Source organism: Rhinopithecus roxellana, chromosome 13 (genome assembly GCF_007565055.1).
Source record: "Rhinopithecus roxellana isolate Shanxi Qingling chromosome 13, ASM756505v1, whole genome shotgun sequence".
Classification (NCBI taxonomy): Eukaryota; Metazoa; Chordata; class Mammalia; order Primates; family Cercopithecidae; genus Rhinopithecus; species Rhinopithecus roxellana.
This window is the reverse complement of record NC_044561.1, coordinates 3257911-3276219: the sequence shown is the minus strand read 5'-3', so window position 1 is coordinate 3276219 and position 18309 is coordinate 3257911. Positions and strand designations below refer to the sequence as shown.

The 18309-nt window shown below is 46.1% G+C and overlaps 1 protein-coding gene across 2 annotated transcripts in view; it reads left to right on the top strand.

Moving 5' to 3' along the window:
* Positions 1-7: 7 nt before the first annotated feature.
* EIF3L (eukaryotic translation initiation factor 3 subunit L) overlaps positions 8-18309 on the top strand; it is a 48520-nt gene continuing 30218 nt past the window's right edge. Inside the window, exons 1-7 of one of the 2 annotated variants that reach the window (XM_010389218.2) lie at positions 8-119; positions 634-682; positions 2847-3057; positions 7297-7376; positions 10772-10833; positions 15186-15255; positions 15500-15573. In XM_010389218.2, the coding sequence (XP_010387520.1) occupies positions 87-119; positions 634-682; positions 2847-3057; positions 7297-7376; positions 10772-10833; positions 15186-15255; positions 15500-15573 (579 nt within the window). In that variant the 5' untranslated portion in view covers positions 8-86. Of the gene's footprint in view, positions 120-633; positions 683-2846; positions 3058-7296; positions 7377-10771; positions 10834-15185; positions 15256-15499; positions 15574-18309 lie in introns of those variants that run through there. The other variant, XM_030915628.1, reaches the window with a different exon arrangement.

The window sequence follows — 18309 nt, the reverse complement described above, 5'->3', positions numbered from 1 at the left end:
CGAGGGGGGCCGAACTTCCGGCCTCAGGACGCAGGCGCGGGCAGCTCATTTAGCTCTTTCCGGCGGTGCTCGTGAACCCGGTAGCCATGTCGTATCCCGCTGATGATTATGAGTCTGAGGTAAGGTCGCCCTAAGCGCGCGGTGAGTTTCACGCCGGGGAGATCTGTGGGACTTCTGGATGTGGGTCCCGGCGCGAGGCAGCTTCTGGGCCGCGGCCAGCTCAGGCCTACCTGCCGCGCGGCCCTCAGGCTGCTCCTTCTGTTTCCGGCCCCTAGACAACCCTGGCTCTGCCCGCCCACTTCGCGTGTCCAGTTCACTTGTCCTTCCCCTTTCTAAGACCGGAGACCAAGCCTTGTTAGACATTTCTGTGTTTCTGCACCTGAGTTTTTTTGATCTGGGCTCCGTGAGGTCAAATCTCGCTGATTCCCACAGCGTCTTGTCCTTTGCACCCGTAACGTATTGTCATTGTCTGTTTACTGTTCCTTTTCTCTAAGGCGTGTGAGTTCCTCAAAGGCAGGCACAGTGTCTTATCCGACTCTGTATCCTTAGCTCTTTGCTTGGCATCTAGACTCTAGGATGAGCGTTTTGAATTCACGAGTTGGCGACTGTTCCTGACTGTCTCTCTCCTTCTAGGCGGCTTATGACCCCTACGCTTATCCGGGCGACTATGATATGCACACAGGTGAGACCACGGCTTAGGCTGGCTGAGTACTCGTAGGGATCAGTTCTTTTGGAATGTCTTAGAACCAGCTCTGACAGGCACTTGTTAAAAATTGCTCTTTGCCGGGCGCGGTGGCTCAAGCCTGTAATCCCAGCACTTTGGAAGGCCGAGAAGGGCGGATCACGAGGTCAGGAGATCGAGACCATCCTGGCTAACATGGTGAAACCCCGCCTCTACTAAAAATACAAAAAAAAAAAAAAAAACAAAAAACCTAGCCGGGCGAGGTGGCGGGCGCCTGTAGTCCCAGCTACTCGGGAGGCTGAGGCAGGAGAATAGCATAAAACCTGGGAGGCGGAGCTTGCAGTGAGCTGAGATCCGGCCACTGCACTCCAGCCCGGGCGACAGAGCAAGACTCCGTCTCAAAAAAAAAAAAAAAAAAAAAAAAAAGAAAAGAAAAGGGCCGGGCGCGGTGGCTCAAGCCTGTAATCCCAGCACTTTGGGAGGCCGAGACGGGCGGATCACGAGGTCAGGAGATCGAGACCATCCTGGCTAACACGGTGAAACCCCGTCTCTACTAAAAAATACAAAAAACTAGCCGGGCGACGAGGCGGGCGCCTGTAGTCCCAACTACTCGGGAGGCTGAGACAGGAGAATGGCGTGAACCCGGGAGGCGGAGCTTGCAGTGAGCTGAGAGCCGGCCACTGCACTCCAGCCTTGGTGGCAGAGCAAGACTCCGTCTCAAAAAAAAAAAAAAAATTGCTCTTTGATGGTCCAGGTTTGGAGTCAGTCATTACCTGCCAGTGCGTGGGGTTATATAAAGCCTAATAAACCAGGCTTTTTATCATAGTCCACTTCAGTCTCGGAAGAGAAGGATTACTTACCTGGCTATGGTTTTCTTGTGTAAACTATTAGCCAAAAAAGAAAACCTTTTTTTTTTTTTTGAGATGGAGTCTCCCTCGTTCCCCTCTCCGGGGCTGGAGTGTAGTGGTGCGATCTCTGCTCATTGCAACCTCCGCCTCCCGGACTCAAGCAGTTCTGTTGTCTCAGCCTCGGAGTAGCTAGGATTACAGGCACCCACCACCATTCCCGGCTAATTTTTTACTTTTTTTTTAGTAGAAACGAAATTTCGCCGTGTTGTCCAGACTAGTCTCGAACTCCTGACCTCAGGTGATCCACCCGCCCCAGCCTCCCAAAGTGCTGGGATTACAGGCGTGAGCCACTGCGCCTGGCCCAAAGAAGAAAATCTTGATGTGAAAAATTTAAGTAATTCAAACCAAGCCCGGATGAAATCTTTTGGGAGGTGTCTGAGGTTTTCTGAAACGTTATAGTGAATGGACTTAGTAGTCAGTGTTCTCCATTGTTCTAAGTACCTTGTGTGCAATATTTTGTTTAACTCTTAGAGCGGTTCTGTACGTTACTGTTGTCTCCTAAAGAAGAGAAAATAGGCTGGGTGTGATGGCTCACGCCCGTCATCTCAGCACTTTGGGAGGCGGAGATGGGCAGAACACGAGGTCGGGAGATCTAGACCATCCTGGCTAACATGGTGAAACCCCGTCTCTACTAAAAATACAAAAAAAAAAAAAAATTACCCGGACATGGTGGCGGTCGCCTGTAGTCCCAGCTGCTCGAAAGGCTGAGGCAGGAGAATGGCTTGAACCCAGGAGGCGGAGCTTTCAATGAGCAGAGATTATGCCACTGCACTCCAGCCTGGGGGAAAAGTGTCTCAAAAGAAAAAAAAACAAAAAAAGAAGAGAAAATATAGCATGGAGATTCAGTACTAACTTGCCACAAGTCATATATTTAGAAGGTGACAGTTATTCATTCAAGAAATATTAAATACCTGTTACCACTTACCTTGCAACAGTCTTGCCTCTCTCCTCTCCAACTCATAATTTTCTAGGCCCTGCAGGTACATCTGAGTACAAGACAGACAAGATTCCTGACTTCCTAGACTTGGGAAAAGGGTGCAAAACATAATAAGTGAAAAATAACTTTAAGTCGTGGTAATATTTTTGAAGAAACAGGGACAATGAGATTGGGAGTGACTTGAGATACTTGTATCTCTGAGTGTTCAAAAGGGAATTTTACTCAGACCTGAGTTTAGTTTCTGGGGCGGTCTTGCCATTTCGTTCTATCATATATGTGGGTTTGAAAGCACTCTGTGTTTGTTTTATCCAACCTCCAGGAGATCCAAAGCAGGACCTTGCTTATGAACGTCAGTATGAACAGCAAACCTATCAGGTGATCCCTGAGGTGATCAAAAACTTTATCCAGTATTTCCATAAAACTGTCTCAGATTTGATTGACCAGAAAGTGTATGAGCTACAGGCCAGTCGTGTCTCCAGCGATGTCATTGACCAGAAGGTGTATGAGATCCAGGACATCTATGAGAACAGGTATGGACTACTGGCTGAAAGGCCCTCTTTCTGGGTGGGACTGGCCTGGTATTATAGTTCCTACAAATGGGGCAAGCACTTTGTAAGCAGTGCTTGGGGTGGTGGTCTTTGTGAGTCCTTGCGGCTAGGGACGTTTTATTTTGTTAGACTTTACTTTATTTATGTGTTTGTTTATTATTTTTTGAGACGGAGTGTCATTCTGTTGCCCAGGCTGGAGTGCAGTGGCAAGATCTCGGCTCACTGCTACCTCTACCTCCCGGGTTCAAGTGATTCTCCAGCCTCAGCTTCCCGAGTAGCTGGGACTACAGGCGTGTGCCACCACACCTAGCTAATTTTTTTTGTATTTTTAGTAGAGACAGAATTTCATCATGTTGGCCAGGCTGGTGTCAAACTCCTGACCTGAAGTGATCCACCCGCCTCAGCCTCCCAAAGCGCTGGGATTACAGGTGTGAGCCACCACGACTGGCCTAATTTTTGTATTTTTATTAGAGATGGGGTTTCATCATGTTGGACAGGCTGGTTTTGAACTTCTGACCTCAAGTGATGCACCCCCTTCGGCCTCCCAAAGTGCTAGGATTACAAGCGTGAGCCACTGTGCCCGGCCTGTTGGACTTTATATCCTCAGAAATTTGTACAAAGCCTAAAATAGTATCACTATTAACAATTATAATAATAGTGATTAGTGTTTATTTTATTTGTTTATTTTTTTTGAGATGGAGTCTCGCACTGACGCCCAGGCTGGAGTGCAGTGGCTTGATCTCAGCTCACTACAAGCTCCGCCTCCCGGGTTCTCACCGGTCTGCCTCAGCCTTCCGAGTAGCTAGGACTACAGGCACCCGCCACCACGTCCGGCAAATTTTTTGTATTTTTAGTAGAGATGAGGTTTCACCGGCTAATTTTTTATATTTTTAGTAGAGATGGGGTTTCACCGTGTTAGCAAGGGTGGTCTTGATCTCCTGACCTTGTGATCCGCCCACCTCGGCCTCCCAAAGTGCTGGGAATACAGGTGAGAGCCACCATACCCGGCCGATTAGCGTTTATTTTTATTACCAGGATAGATCTGTCAATGTTCAGTGTGTTCTTCCTGTTTTTTTACTCATTTACCCTTCACAGTAATCCCATGAAGTAGGGGTTTTTGTCATTTTACAGATGAGGAGACAGCACAGAAATAAGTCATGTAGCTAGTTTAATGGATGTGCTGAGATTTGAACCTGCAGTGTCTGGTACCAGAGCCTAATTTCTAAACTGTGCTATGCAGCCCTTCAATGCATATCAGAGCAAGCTGAACTCTGCAGGTTTTGAGGGGCTGCCATTGTGTAATGGGCGTTAGAGATAAGATAGATCAGTCGAAGCTGGGATAGTCAGGAGTGACTTCACCAAGGAAATAGAATTTAAGCAAGTCAGAAGGATGGGGGAGAGAAAGCAAATAGCCAAAGGCCTATTGGATCAATGAATAGGATCTCTGACATATGTTTTCTTTTTTTGTTGTTTTGAAAGAGCTGATTGTAGTTGAAAAGCAGAGGAAACCTGGGGCATTGCATGGTTTTAGGCTTCACCCTTGCCACTCTCCTGAGCCTAAGTTCTACTTGGTGTGGACCCCAAGGTCTTTCCCACCCCTGCCACCCATTAGGTTGAGCTGAGAGATCAGCCAGGGGGAAGAGTCACTTATGACTGAGAAGAATTGTTCTGGGGGTTCGTTAGTAAGCAGGAGAGAGAAAGGGAGAAAACCTTATTCAGAGGTTGAACACCTCCAGCCGAAGAAGGTGTGGCTTCGAGGTCTCTCACCACTAGCAAATGGATCCAAGTCATGGGGCACCAAAAGAGGTTAGCAGCTGAAGGTGTTCAAGTGACACAACATCAAAACATGCTACCAATGATGAATCCATATCTGTACGGGTCTCCAGCAGCCTCAGTTCTTGCCTCCTCACAAGAAGGAATTCGACTGAGGGGCACAAGGCAGAAGAAGAGAGGGAGGCAAGTTTGAAAGCAGGAGTGAAAGTTTATTAAAAAGCTTTAGAACACGAATGAAAGAAAGGAAAGGACAGGTGGGAGAGGGCCAGGTGGGTAACCTGAAAGGCAAGTGTGCTGATGTGTGTTTCTTTATTCCCCAGGTCTTTTCTGATTAGAAGCATATAAACCAGTGCCTACAAAACTTAGCTGGGGCATAGTGGCGCATGCCTATAGTCCCAGCTGGTTGGGAGACTGAGGGGAGGATCGCTTGAACCTGGGAGGTTGAGGCTGCAGTGAGCTGATGTGAGGCTGCAGTGAGCTGCGCAACAGAGCGAGACCCTCTCTAAAAATAAAATTAAGAAATGGACCAGTGATGTTGAATAGCAATATAGCTAGACGTGAATGTAATTTTAATTTTTCAGCCAAGTGAAGTGGAGATTTATTTAAAATATTATTTCTGTATGTATACAGTATTTAAAAATTAAGGGGCTATTTACCCTTTTTTTCTTTATACTAAGTTTCCTAAATCGAGTGTGTATCAGAAATACTTGATTCATATTTAGATTTCATAGAGTTTATGACTGGAAAAGTAGATTCAAATACTAGAGTAATTCCGAATAGACCTAAAAGTTTTCCAATAACTGAGTTAAGTGTTGGTTTTTAAACTTAAATGACAACTAACTGAAATATAAGTTTAACTCTTTGCTTATGTAGTAGCCACATGTAGCTAGTGGCTACTGCATTGGGCAGTGCCAGCAGATACAGATGATAGCTGAAACCAAGCATCTTGTGGGTCTTTTCTAGGGGAATGTAGTGAAGACATGCTGGTGCCTTCGGAAGTATGTTTCTTTAGGGATGGGTGGGCAGGCAAAGAAAGGATCTAGTAAAGGAAGCAGAAAGAAAAGTGAAAAGTAGATAGTAGATTGGCAAAGAAATGTCACAGGAACCAAAAAGTCTGCAGAAGAAACTTTGAGGAAGATAGTATCACCAAATGTTTTAGTGAGGTCCAGATGAGAAAAAAGCCAGTTGAATTTGGTAACTTGGAGGGCCTTGGTAACCTTAGCAAGGTCAATGTCAGTAGAGTGACGGAAGCAACAGCCAGAGAGCAGTGTGGTGAGAAAGGGGAATTGGTAAGTATAGGGGACACAAAGGGCCATTTAGAAGCTTTGTGTTTTGTTTCTGTGTTTTTTTTGTTTGTTTTTTTTTTGAGACGGGGTTTCGCTTTTATTGCCCAGTCTAGAGTGCAATGGCACGATCTCAGCTCACTGCAACCTCCGCCTCCTGGCTCCAAGCGATTCTCCTGTCTCAGCCTCCCAGCTAGTTAGGGTTATAGGCGTGCACCACCATGCCTGGCTAATTTTGTATTTTTAGTGGAGACGGGGCTTCACCATGTTGGTCAGGCTGGTCTTGAACTCCTAACCTCAAGTGATCCACCCGCCTCAGCCTCCCAGTGTTGGGATTACAGGTGTGAGCCAGCATGCTTGGCCTGTTTCAGTGTTTCTTTTCTGTTCTATTTCTGTGTTTCTCCCCAACCCCCATCCCATAGAGACAGAGCCTTCCCATATTGTCCAGGCTTGTCTTGATTTCCTGGGTTCAAGCGATCCCCCTATATTGGCCTCCCAAAGTGATGAGATTACAGGCGTGAGCCATCATGCCTGGCCTGTTCGGTGTTTTTTAGGGGAACTTGAGCGTATTTATATGTTGGACTAAAAGAGCCAGAGAAGCAGGAGGGGTGGGGCTTGAGGAGATTGGAGGAAAGTATTAATAGCTGCTGAGCGGATCAGGAGAAGAAAATTAAACAACCTGTTGCAGGTTTGTCAAGTAGCAGTGTTTGGATTGGATAGGCAGCAGTGTTTAAATTGGATGCTGTAGGTCTGTTGTGGCCTTGGACTGCAGCAGACTGATTTGCTTCTGTGTTTGGAGATGTTTGGATGTGCTCCAGGAGATGGAAACGCTATGTGTTGAAGAATGGTGGTCAGAAACGTAGTTCTCATGTCAGGAAACAGCAAGCAGTTAAATATGGCTATAGTTAATGATACAGAGGCAGGAGATTATCCTGAAAAGCTTGATGGGTCTCTAACTGATACAAAAATATTATTTTCTTGTGTTGAGAAAGATTGAAGTGTGGAGTTGGGTTGAGGACAGTTGTGGATTTGAAGGGCTCTGGCCTCAGCTCTGTTTATTTGATATCTTCTCCTTTCTAAGCCTGGGTCTTCATCTGTAAAATGTTAGGATTGGCATTCTCCAGTCCTTTGGGAATTTTAGAGATTTTTTTGCTTGATTTTTTAGCTGGACCAAGCTGACTGAAAGATTCTTCAAGAATACGCCTTGGCCCGAGGCTGAAGCCATTGCTCCACAGGTTGGCAATGGTAGGTGTGAGCTCTTTACATCTTGTGCACTGAGTGGAATCCAATGGCCGAGAGTCATTAGACAGGAAGCTCAAGAGGGTCTGTGTCTGTTTTGCTCACCATTTTGTTTCCCCCTGTGCTTGGTATATAGTAGGGCCTTAGTAAAATAATTTCTTGAAGGCTGGATGATTTAAGAGGGGACAGAGATCTCTCATATGTGGTGAAGTTTAGATCTTTGTACTGACTTGTTTCTATTTCCCTCTGTAATTTGGGGGTCATTACAGTCACTCTGGAATAAGCTCTCTAGCCTCCCACCTTTCACTTTTTTAGATTCTGTCCTTTATATATGGGTGAGGTAGGCAAATCCAACTTCATGATTTTGCTTGTGGATACTCAGCTACCCTAGCACCAATTTTTTTTTTTAGATGCAGTCTCGCTGTGTCGCCCAGGCTGAAGTGCAGTGGCGCAATCTCGGCTCACTGCAACCTCCACCTCCCGGGTTTAAGCGATTCTCCTGGGTTCAAGCAATTCTCCTACCTCAGCCTCCCGAGTAGCTGGAATTACAGGCTCCTGCCACCATGCCCAGCTAATTTTTGTACTTTCAGTAGAGACGGGGTTTTACCATGTTGGTCAGGCTGGTCTTAAACTCCTGACGTCAGGCAATCCACCCACCTCAGCCTCCCAAAGTGCTGGGATTATAGGCATGAGCCACTGCACCAGGCCTGCCCAGCTAATTTTTAAAAATTTTTTCGGCCGGGCGCGGTGGCTCAAGCCTGTAATCCCAGCACTTTGGGAGGCCGAGACGGGCGGATCATGAGGTCAGGAGATCGAGACCATCCTGGCTGACACGGTGAAACCCCGTCTCTACTAAAAAATACAAAAAACTAGCCGGGCGAGGTGGCGGGCGCCTGTAGTCCCAGCTACTCAGGAGGCTGAGGCAGGAGAATGGCGTAAACCCGGGAGGCGGAGCTTGCAGTGAGCTGAGATCCGGCCACTTCACTCCAGCCTGGGCGACAGAGCGAGACTCCGTCTAAAAAAAAAAAAAAAAATTTGTAGATATGGGGTCACACCTTTGTTGACCTGGCTGATCTTGAACTCCTGACCTCAAGTGATTTTCCCAAAGTTCTGAGATTACAGGCATGAGCCACTGTGCCCAGCCACATTGTCTTGATTATTATGTTTTTTGTAAGTTTTGAAATTGGGAATTGTAAGTCCTCCAACTTTGTTCCTTTTTTTTTTTTTTCAAGGTTGTTTTGACTATTCTGGGTGTCTTGAATTTCCTTATTAATTTTAGGATAGACCTGTCAATTTCTGCAAAGCAGTCAGCTGGGATTTTGAGAGGAATTGCCTAGAATCTGAAGATCACTTTGGGGACTACTGCCATCCTAACAGTATTAAGTCCTCCAGGCCAGGCGCAGTGGCTCATGCCTGTAATCCCAGCACTTTGGGAGGCCAAGGTGGGTGGATCATGAGGTCAGGAGATAGAGACCATCCTGGCTAACATGGTGAAACCCCGTCTCTACTAAAAATATAAAAAAATTAGCTGGGTGTGGTCATGGGCGCCTGTAATCCCAGCCATTCGGGAGGCAGAGCTTGCAGTGAGCTGAGATTGGGCCACTGCACCCCAGCCTGGGCAATAGAGCAAGACTCCGTTCCCCCCCATAAAAACACAAAAAAAACAGTATTAAGTCCTCCAGTCCATGGACATGGGATGTCTTTGGTTTATTTAGGTCTTTGGTTGTGTTCACCAATGTTTTGTGTTTTCAGTGTACAAGTCTCTCATTTATTTTGTTTTTTGAACGTTTTTTGAACACTTACTCCTTTTTTTTTTTTTTTTTTACGCCCTAAGACGGAGTTAGGAAGTCTTGCTGTGTTGCTCAGGCTGGAGTACAGTGGTGTGATCTCTGCTCACTGCAACCTCTGCCTCCCAGGCTCAAGCAATTCTCCTGCCTCAGCCTCCTGAGTAGCTGGAATTACAGGCACCGGCTAATTTTTATATTTTTAGTAGAGATGGTGTTTCACCATGTTGGCCAGGCTAGTTTTGAACTCCTGACCTCAAATGATCCACCCGCCTCAGCCTCCCAAAGTGCTGGGATCACAGGCATGAACCACCGCGCCTGGCCTGAACATTTACCCTTAATTGACTAAACACAGAATGAGTTCAAAACTCATTCTGTGGCTGGGTGTTGTGGCTCATGGCTGTAATTCTGGCACTTTGGGAAGCTGAGGTGGGAGGGTTACTTGAGGCAGGGAGATTGAGACCAGCCTGAGCAACATAGGGAGACCCCCTTCTCTACAAAAAAAAATTCTGTATTTTTTAGTAGAGACGGGGTTTCACCGTGTTAGCCAGGATGGTCTCCATCTGTTGACCTCGTGATCCGCCTGTCTCGGCCTCCCAAAGTGCTGGATTACAGGCTTGAGCCACCGCGCCCGGCCAAAAATTTTTTTTTTGAGATGGAGTCTCGCTCCGTCGCCCAGGCTGGAGTGCAGTGGCCGGATGTTGGCTCACTGCAAGTTCGGCCTCCCGGGTTTACGCCATTCTCCTGCCTCGGCCTCCCGAGTAGCTGGGACTACAGGCACCCGCCACCACGCCCGGCTAGTTTTTTTGTATTTTTTTTAGTAGAGACGGGGTTTCATCATGTTAGCCAGGATGGTCTCAATCTCCTGACCTCGTGATCCGCCCGTCTCAGCCTCCCAAAGTGCTGGGATTACAGGCTTGAGCCACTGCGCACGGCCTAAAAAGAAAAATTTTTTTTTGAAAAGTTATCCAGGAATGGTGGCACATGCTTGTAGTCCCACCTACTCGGGAGGCTGAAGTGGAAGGATCACTTGAGCCCTGGAGGTCAAGGCTGCAGTGAGCCATGATAATACCACTGCACTCCAACCTTGGCAACAGAACGAGACTCTGTCTTCAAACAAACAACATTCTGAAATTAATATTTTCTTTCTTCCTTTCTTCTTTCTTTCTTTTTTGTTTTTTTGATACGGGGATCTCACTGTGTTGCCCAGGCTGTAGTGTACTGTGATCATGGCTGACTGCAACCTCTGCCTCCTGGGCTCAAGCGATCCTCCCACTTTAGCCTGCCGGTTAGCTGGGACTGTGGGTGCGCACTACCACGCTCTTCTAATTACTCTTGTGTGCTGGTTTATTTATGCACTTGGACGGCAGAAGTCTCTAAATGGCGAAGGGAAATAGATCTGAATGAGATCTTAATTTCATCGACAGAGATTGAGATTGATGGAGTTAAATGAGAAGTGGATTTTTCTCATTGCATGTATTCTTGGGGCATATGCATAGCAATTTAGATGTTGTTTAGTCTTCAAAATTACCTTTATTCCTCCCCACCAAAGAGCTAAAGCTGCCAGGATACCCCAGTTTTATGGATAGTGAAGTACCCTTCTGCCATCTCTTTCAGATGCTGTCTTCCTGATATTATACAAAGAATTATACTACAGGCACATATATGCCAAAGTCAGTGTAAGTATTTAAGTGTTGCAGTGTTTTTGTTTTTTTAACTCTGTGCTATTTTTGTCCCTAGAACACAGTCATTTGTTTATATTGGTTCAGTGTCTAGGCGTGATTGGCCTGTTTTTGAGTTTTCTCTTAAGAAATGGTGGAAGGAGGCCGGGCGCAGTGGCTCAAGCCTGTAATCCCAGCACTTTGGGAGGCCGAGACGGGCGGATCACGAGGTCAGGAGATTGAGACCATCCTGGCTAACATGATGAAACCCCGTCTCTACTAAAAAAAATACAAAAAAATAAAAAAAAGAAATGGTGGAAGGAACAGTGTAACCCAGAAAGCTGTTCCAGACACACCAACCTATATAACCTATGCATTCTTTTAAATTTATCTGTTCCCACAATTCTCCTGGACTGGGCAATCACCCATGCACTGGTTATAGGCTGCCATCCTCATAAGGTATTTCCAGGTACCTGCTGCTGCTTCTGCTTGGGGTTCTTTTTCCTTTCAGAGCACTGAGCCTCTGTTTCTCTGAAATGTACATAACACTGTCACTGTATGCCAAGCACAATGCTAGGCAGTTATCACACATCTTCACATACGTCATTCTACTATCAATCGTGCAAAGTTGGCACCTGAGGTGCCAAGAGGTTACTTTTTCTCAAATTTATCCAGCTAGTAAGTGACACAACTCCTTGACTCTAGACCAGCTTGTTAGAACAGCAATGTTCTACACATTATCCCAACTTTGGGCACTTGCTAGATTCTGTTCTTCCCGACTTCTAAATTATAGAGTGCATGACGTTTCTTTCTTTTCTTTTTATTTTGAGACAGTCTCGCTCTATCGCCCAGGCTGGAGTGCAGTGGCCCAATCTCAGCTCACTGCAAGCTCTGCCTCCCAGGTTTATGCCATTCTCCTGCCTTAGCCTCCTGAATAGCTGGGACTACAGGTGCCCGCTACCATGCCTGGCTGATTTTTTTTTGTATTTTTAGTAGAGATGAGGTTTCACCGTGTTAGCCACGATGGTCTCCATCTCCTGACCTCGAGTTCTGCCCGCCTCAGCCTCCCAAAGTGTTGGGATTACAGGCGTGAGCCACTGAGCCCGGCCTAGATGCCTAAAGTTTCTTAAAATGCCATCTGTACTATTTAAGGCCAGGCATGGTGGCTCATGCCTGTAATCCCAGCACTTGGGGAGGCTAAGGGCAGATCACCTGAGGTCAGGAATTTGAGACCAGCCTGGCCAACATGGAGAAACCCTGTCTCTACTTAAAATATAAAAATACAGAAATCAGCTGGGCGTGGTGGCAGGTGCCTGTGATCCCAGCTACTTGAGAAGCTGAGGCAGGAGAATCGCTTGAACCCGGGAAGCGAAGGTTGCAGTGAGCCAAGATTGTACCACTGCATTCCAGCCTAGGTGACAAAGCGAGATTTTATCTCAAAAAAAAAAAAAAAAAAAAAAAATGCCATCTGTGTTATTTATATACACCAATGACTTAATCTCTATCTTTAGCCTCAGTTGCCCCACTGAAGTCCAGACTTCTATATTCAACTGTCAACATCTGTACTTGGCTGAGAGTCATCTCAAGCTTAACACATCTAAAACTGAATTCTTATTTTCCCTCTAGTTTTTCCCATGGTAATCATCTCAATAAATGCTACCGTTAATTACCCAGTTAATTGGACTAAAAACCTTGGCATTATTTTTGACTTTTTCTGACATGAAATCCAGCAAATCCTGTTCAGTTCTGTCTTCAACATACTTCTTTTTGTTGTTGTTTTGTTTTATTTTGTTCTATTTTTGAGACGGAGTCTTGCTCTGTCATCCAGGCTGGAGTGCAGTGGCATAATCTCAGCTCACTGCAACCTCTGCCTCCTGGGCTCAAGCGATTCTCCTGCCTCAGCCTCCCGAGTAACTGGGATTACAGGCATGCGCCACCACGCCTGGCTAATTTTTGTATTTTTAGTAGAGACAAGTTTTGCTTGTTGCCCAGGCTGGTCTTGAACTCCTGACCTCAGGTAATCCGCCCGCCTCGGCTTCCCAAAGTGCTAGGATTACAGGCGTGAGCCACTGCACCTGGCCTTCAAAATACTTCTTGAATCAGCCACTTTTCACTACCACACTGCTGCTCACCTAGTTCAAGTCATTATCATCTCTTCCCTGAATTATTGCAGGAGCTGCTTACCTGGTGTCAGTTTCCACTCTTGGCTGTTTATTCTCAACATAACCAGCATGATCCTTTTTGCTACATAGTTTCATCAGGTCACTCCCTCCAATCCTACCATGACTTCCCAGCACATTTACTAATTCCAGGTTTTAGCCCTGTTTCCCTTCTCAGTCATTTCCTGAAACTTCCCCTCCCTCCCTGGGCTCCTGGCAATATTCCCTGGCACTTCAGAGCACTTATCTCTTATACATTGTTATTATTTGTTTATTTAGGGGAGGGAGTTTCCTCATCTACTAGGAGGTTAACTCCACCGGGTATGCATGTTGTCTTGTTCACTAATGTAACCAGTACCTAGAATAATGTCTGGTCATAATGGTGTTAATTGAGCATGTGTGTGCTTGCATGCATGTATAAATGAAGGAAATTGGCACCAGGATCTCCACCTAAGGAGGTCCTAGTTTCTCACAGGTACTCACCCCTCTTCTTGAGGATCACTTGATAGGACTAGAACTCCTGCCTTGGCCACAGGAGCCACCGTCAGTAGTGGTAGGTGGAAAAGTGCTTGCTGCCAGAGTAAGGGGCCTTGTCTTTCTGGCATCCCAGTGGGATCTCTGACTACTTTATCTGATAGAAAGTAAAGATACCTGGCCGGGCGCGGTGGCTTGCGCCTGTAATCCCAGAATTTTGGGAGGCCGAGGTGAGTGGATCATAAGGTCAGGAGTTTGAGACCAGCCTGACCGATGTGGTGAAACCCCGTATCTACTAAAAATACAAAAATTAGTCAGGTGTGGTGGGGCATGCCTGTAGTCCCAGCTACTCGGGAGGCTGAGAAGGAGGAATCGCTTGACCCCGGGAGGTGGAGGTTGCAGTGAGCTGAGATCGCACCACTGCACTCCAGCCTGGGCTACAGAGCAAGACTCTATCTCAAAAACAAAAAAGAGTCAAGATTCCTACTACCATTGATGCTGAAGTTCAGGTGCTTTGTGTATATGCTAAGAGTCTAGCCATTATGTGTACATTGCTTTTTTGGGAACACCATGACACCATAGCCCATAGTATAGCTGCTTTTACCACCTCTCATCTCTCTGTTCAGTTTGTAGATGAAGATTCAGCAGAAGTTTTTTGATGCTATAATCTTTTTATTAGGTACCAGGGCTCCCACATAAAGGACCAGTTTTAAGCCCCTGGGGAGTAGTTTTTCATTGAATATGCTTAGATTGTGCTTAATGTATTAAGCACCTTACATAATTTTTTTTAAACGTAGACGGGGTCTTGCCATGTTTCTCAGGCTGGTCTCAAACTCCTGGGTTCCGGTAATCTGCTCACCTCAGCCTCCCAAAGTGTTGAGATTACAGGCGTGAGCCACTGCACCCAGCTACATAATCTTACTTACTTGTAACTGGTCAACAATCTTTTGCCCACATTTTACGGAGAGATTAAATACCTTGTGAGAACCCCACAGTTAAGAGGTGGGACTGACTCCAAAGTTGTTTCTTCTCCATCACAAATACATTGTTCATGGTATGGTTCCCCAGCTCAGAAACCATCAGTGGTTCTCAGATGCAAGCAACATGAAGCCCAGACCAAGGGTCAGCCACCTTCTCTGTGGAGGATCAGATAATAAATATTTTAGGCTCACAGGCCATGATGGTTTCTGTCAAATCTGTTAAGCTATGTCTTTGTAGCAGTTATAACCAATATGTAATGAGTGGGCATGGCTGTGTTCCAGTAAAACTTCTTTATTTACAAAACAGGTGGTGGAATAGACTTGCGGGCCCCTGACCTCGATTCTTGTTTGGCATTGGAAGACTGCTACATTCCTGGCCCAGGGTCCAGCGATGCCCGGTGCAGCAGCATCTTCTCTAACTCGCTAGCCTTTAGGTGCCACGATTTAACTTCTTCGCCTTTGCTAGTGTGATTTTTTTCTGAAACAGTTTTCCTTCTCTCTGCTTTGCCAGATCATCATGCCTGCTCTGAGGGTCATTTAAGGTCTGTTGCCGTAGAACCTAACCTCGTGTTGCAGTATTCAGTGCCTCGACTGCTGTAGGACTTTCTGTCTTCCTTCTCACTTCCGTATTTAACTACTAAGAAGGAGAGGACAGATACCAATTCTAATGTATTTGTTCACAGCTGTCACAGTATACCATGGGTAAAACACATTAAAATTAAATATCTGTATCTTGATATCTCTGTTTTCTTTGCAGGGGGGACCTTCCTTGGAGCAGAGGTTTGAATCCTATTACAACTACTGCAATCTCTTCAACTACATTCTTAGTGAGTCTGAGATTTGGCCAAGGGGTTGTGTGTGGTTATGATGAGGTTCAGCATTGGCCTCCAGCTTTTTGTTTGTTTGTTTGTTTGTTTTTTGTTTTAAGCAGGATCTTAATGTGTAGGTGGGAAAAGGGGAGGTCTTGTGATTCATGGTCCTTTTCAGAGAGAAATTACAAAGTATTCTGCAGCCTATGGAATGGGCAGAGTCATTGCTTTGAATCTGACTTTTCTGTGATCTCCTGCACAGATGCCGATGGTCCTGCTCCCCTTGAACTACCCAACCAGTGGCTCTGGGATATCATCGATGAGTTCATCTACCAGGTATCTGGTCAGCCTTAGCCTAATTTGAAATAACTGGTCCATGCCAGGAATAGCTGTTACTATTGTTTTTGTAAAAAAGCTGCATGGTGTAAAAATATCCCCATTATAGTGTAAAATGCCCCATGGCAATAGACTCCAGTTTCAGTTGGCTTTCTGAAGAGAAAGTGAAGCCTAAGCTCTCCAGATAGGAAGCTGGAAGTCGATAAGTTCAGCTCCTGACCGTCATCAAGCTCTTACTTGACCTTGTTAGGTGGTCTGGCTGGAAGAACACAGGCTTCACAGGCTTTGGAGCCAGGTGGAAGTGGATTCTAACCTGGGTGCTGCCACCTGCTGGTAGCTCTGTAGCAGTGATGTGCTATTTAAACTCAGAGCCTCACTTTCTTTACCCACACAATGGAAATGTTCTGTACCTTTTTTTTTTTTTTTTTTAAGAGGGTCTCATTCTGTTGCTCAGGCTAGAGTGCAGTGGTGTGATAATAGCTTACTGCAGCCTAGAACTCCTGGGCTCAAGTGATTTTCCCACCTCAGCCACCTGAGTAGCTGCCACTACAAGGCCCAGATATTCATATTACTGTAGAGATGAGGGTCTTGCTGTGTTGCCCATGATGGCTTGAACTCCTGGCCTCAAGTGAGACTCTTGATTTGGCCTCCCAAAGTGAGCCACCATGCCCAGCCATCTATATCTTGATTGTGGTGGTGGTTACTTAAGTGTATGCTTGATCAGAATACAATAGAATATTTTCATCACAATGAGAATATCACCTGCCTCAGGAGTTACTGTTCAAGGTCGACTAAGAACTGTGCCAAGTGCAAATAAGGACAGCAACTATGTAGCCTGGGGGTGAAAGTTCAGATTTTTGCTGTTTACTGGCCTTTTTTTTTTTTTTTTTTTTTTTTTTTTTTTTTTTTTTTTTAGAGACGGAGTCTCGCTCTGTCGCCCAGGCTGGAGTGCAGTGGCCAGATCTCGGCTCACTGCAAGCTCCGCCTCCCGGGTTTACGCCATTCTCCTGCCTCAGCCTCCCGAGTAGCTGGGACTACAGGCGCCCGCCACCTCGCCCGGCTAGTTTTTTTTGCATTTTTTAGTAGAGACGGGGTTTCACCGTGTTAGCCAGGATGGTCTCGATCTCCTGACCTCGTGATCCGCCCGTCTCGGCCTCCCAAAGTGCTGGGATTACAGGCTTGAGCCACCACGCCCGGCCTTTTTTTTGTTCTTTCAAGATGGAGTCTCGCTCTGTTACCCAGGCTGGAGTACAGTGGCGTGATCCTGGCTCACTGCAACCTCTGCCTCCTGGGTTCAAGCGATTCTCTTGTCTCGGCCTCCCAAGTAGCTGGGATTACAAGCACCCACCACCATGCCCGGCTAATTTTTGTATTTTTAGTAGAGACGGGGTTTCTCCATGTTGGCCAGGCTGGTCTTGAACTCCCGACGTCAGGTGATCCGCCGTCCTCGGCCTCCCAAAGTGCTGGGATTACAGGAGTGAGCCACCACGCCTGGTTTACTGGACCATTTTAAAATGGTAACACGTTCTGTTGTGGGCACATTACTTAACCACACTGTGCATTGGTTTCCCCATCTCTAAAACAGGAATTGCTGTGAATGTTACTGAGATACTACGTATAAAGTGCTTAGGATAGTGCCTGTCACAGAACAATTAATACATGTTGCCTGTTCATTGTGATGATGTTCAATGCCATCATTATTCTTTTCCATCTTATTTAGCCCAGTCCTTCTATTTAAGAATACAAACTACAAGGTCGCTCACAACTGTAATCCCAGCATTTTTGGGGCCAAGGCAGTAGGATCTCTTCAGTTCCGGAGTTCGAGAAATAGAGACTACAAAACATAAAATAGACTGGACGTGGTGGCTCACACCTGTAATCCCAACACTTTGGGAGGCCTAGGCGGGGGGATCACGAGGTCTGAGATGGAAACCATCCTGGCCATGATGGTGAAACCCCATCTCTACTAAAATACAAAAAATCAGCCAGGCATGGTGGTGTGCACCTGTAGTCCTAGCTACTCGTGAGGCTGAGGCAGGGGAATCACTTAAACCCAGGAGGCGGAGATTGCTGTGAGCCGAAATCTTGCCACTACACTCCAGCCTGGCGACAGAGTGAGACCCTGTCTCCAAAAAAAAAAAAAAAAAAGTATGTCATTTGACAAAATAAAATTCTTTCCCCCTTTGTGCTCTGTCTGTACCTCTAATTGGTTATTTCAGGATAAATTGGTATCTTAATAAAGATGTTACTGGAACTCCATGAACCAGGGAGACGTTGTGTATACAAAGTGCTGAAGTGTTAGGACTGGTGAGCTGAGAAACCTTCATAGTACTCCTTGAGAAAGAGGCTTCCTGCTCAAGATTAAGCTTCAGTGCCTTTTATAGCAAAGACCACAAACTGCACTGGCCTTGTTTGCCCTCTGGCTCCTTGGCTTGTGACATCCTCTTATTTGGAATACTTATAGATGAATAGCAGTCCTTTTGACTTAGAGCAAATGAAGAAGGATCATCCGTGCTGATTTTCTTTATCCCTCTTAAGATAATCATAATTCCCTGGGCTTAGCCGGTGTTCTTGTTAAGGGGCTTACGGTGCTTTCTAACAAAGACTGTCCAGTGAGGGTCAGTGAGTGCCTGGTGTGTTTCCTCCTGGCCAGGTAGATGCCACATGGGGTAGGTGGCTCTTGCCACTCTCTTTCATTGGTTTTCGTTTTTTCAAACTACAGATATGGTGAAAGTG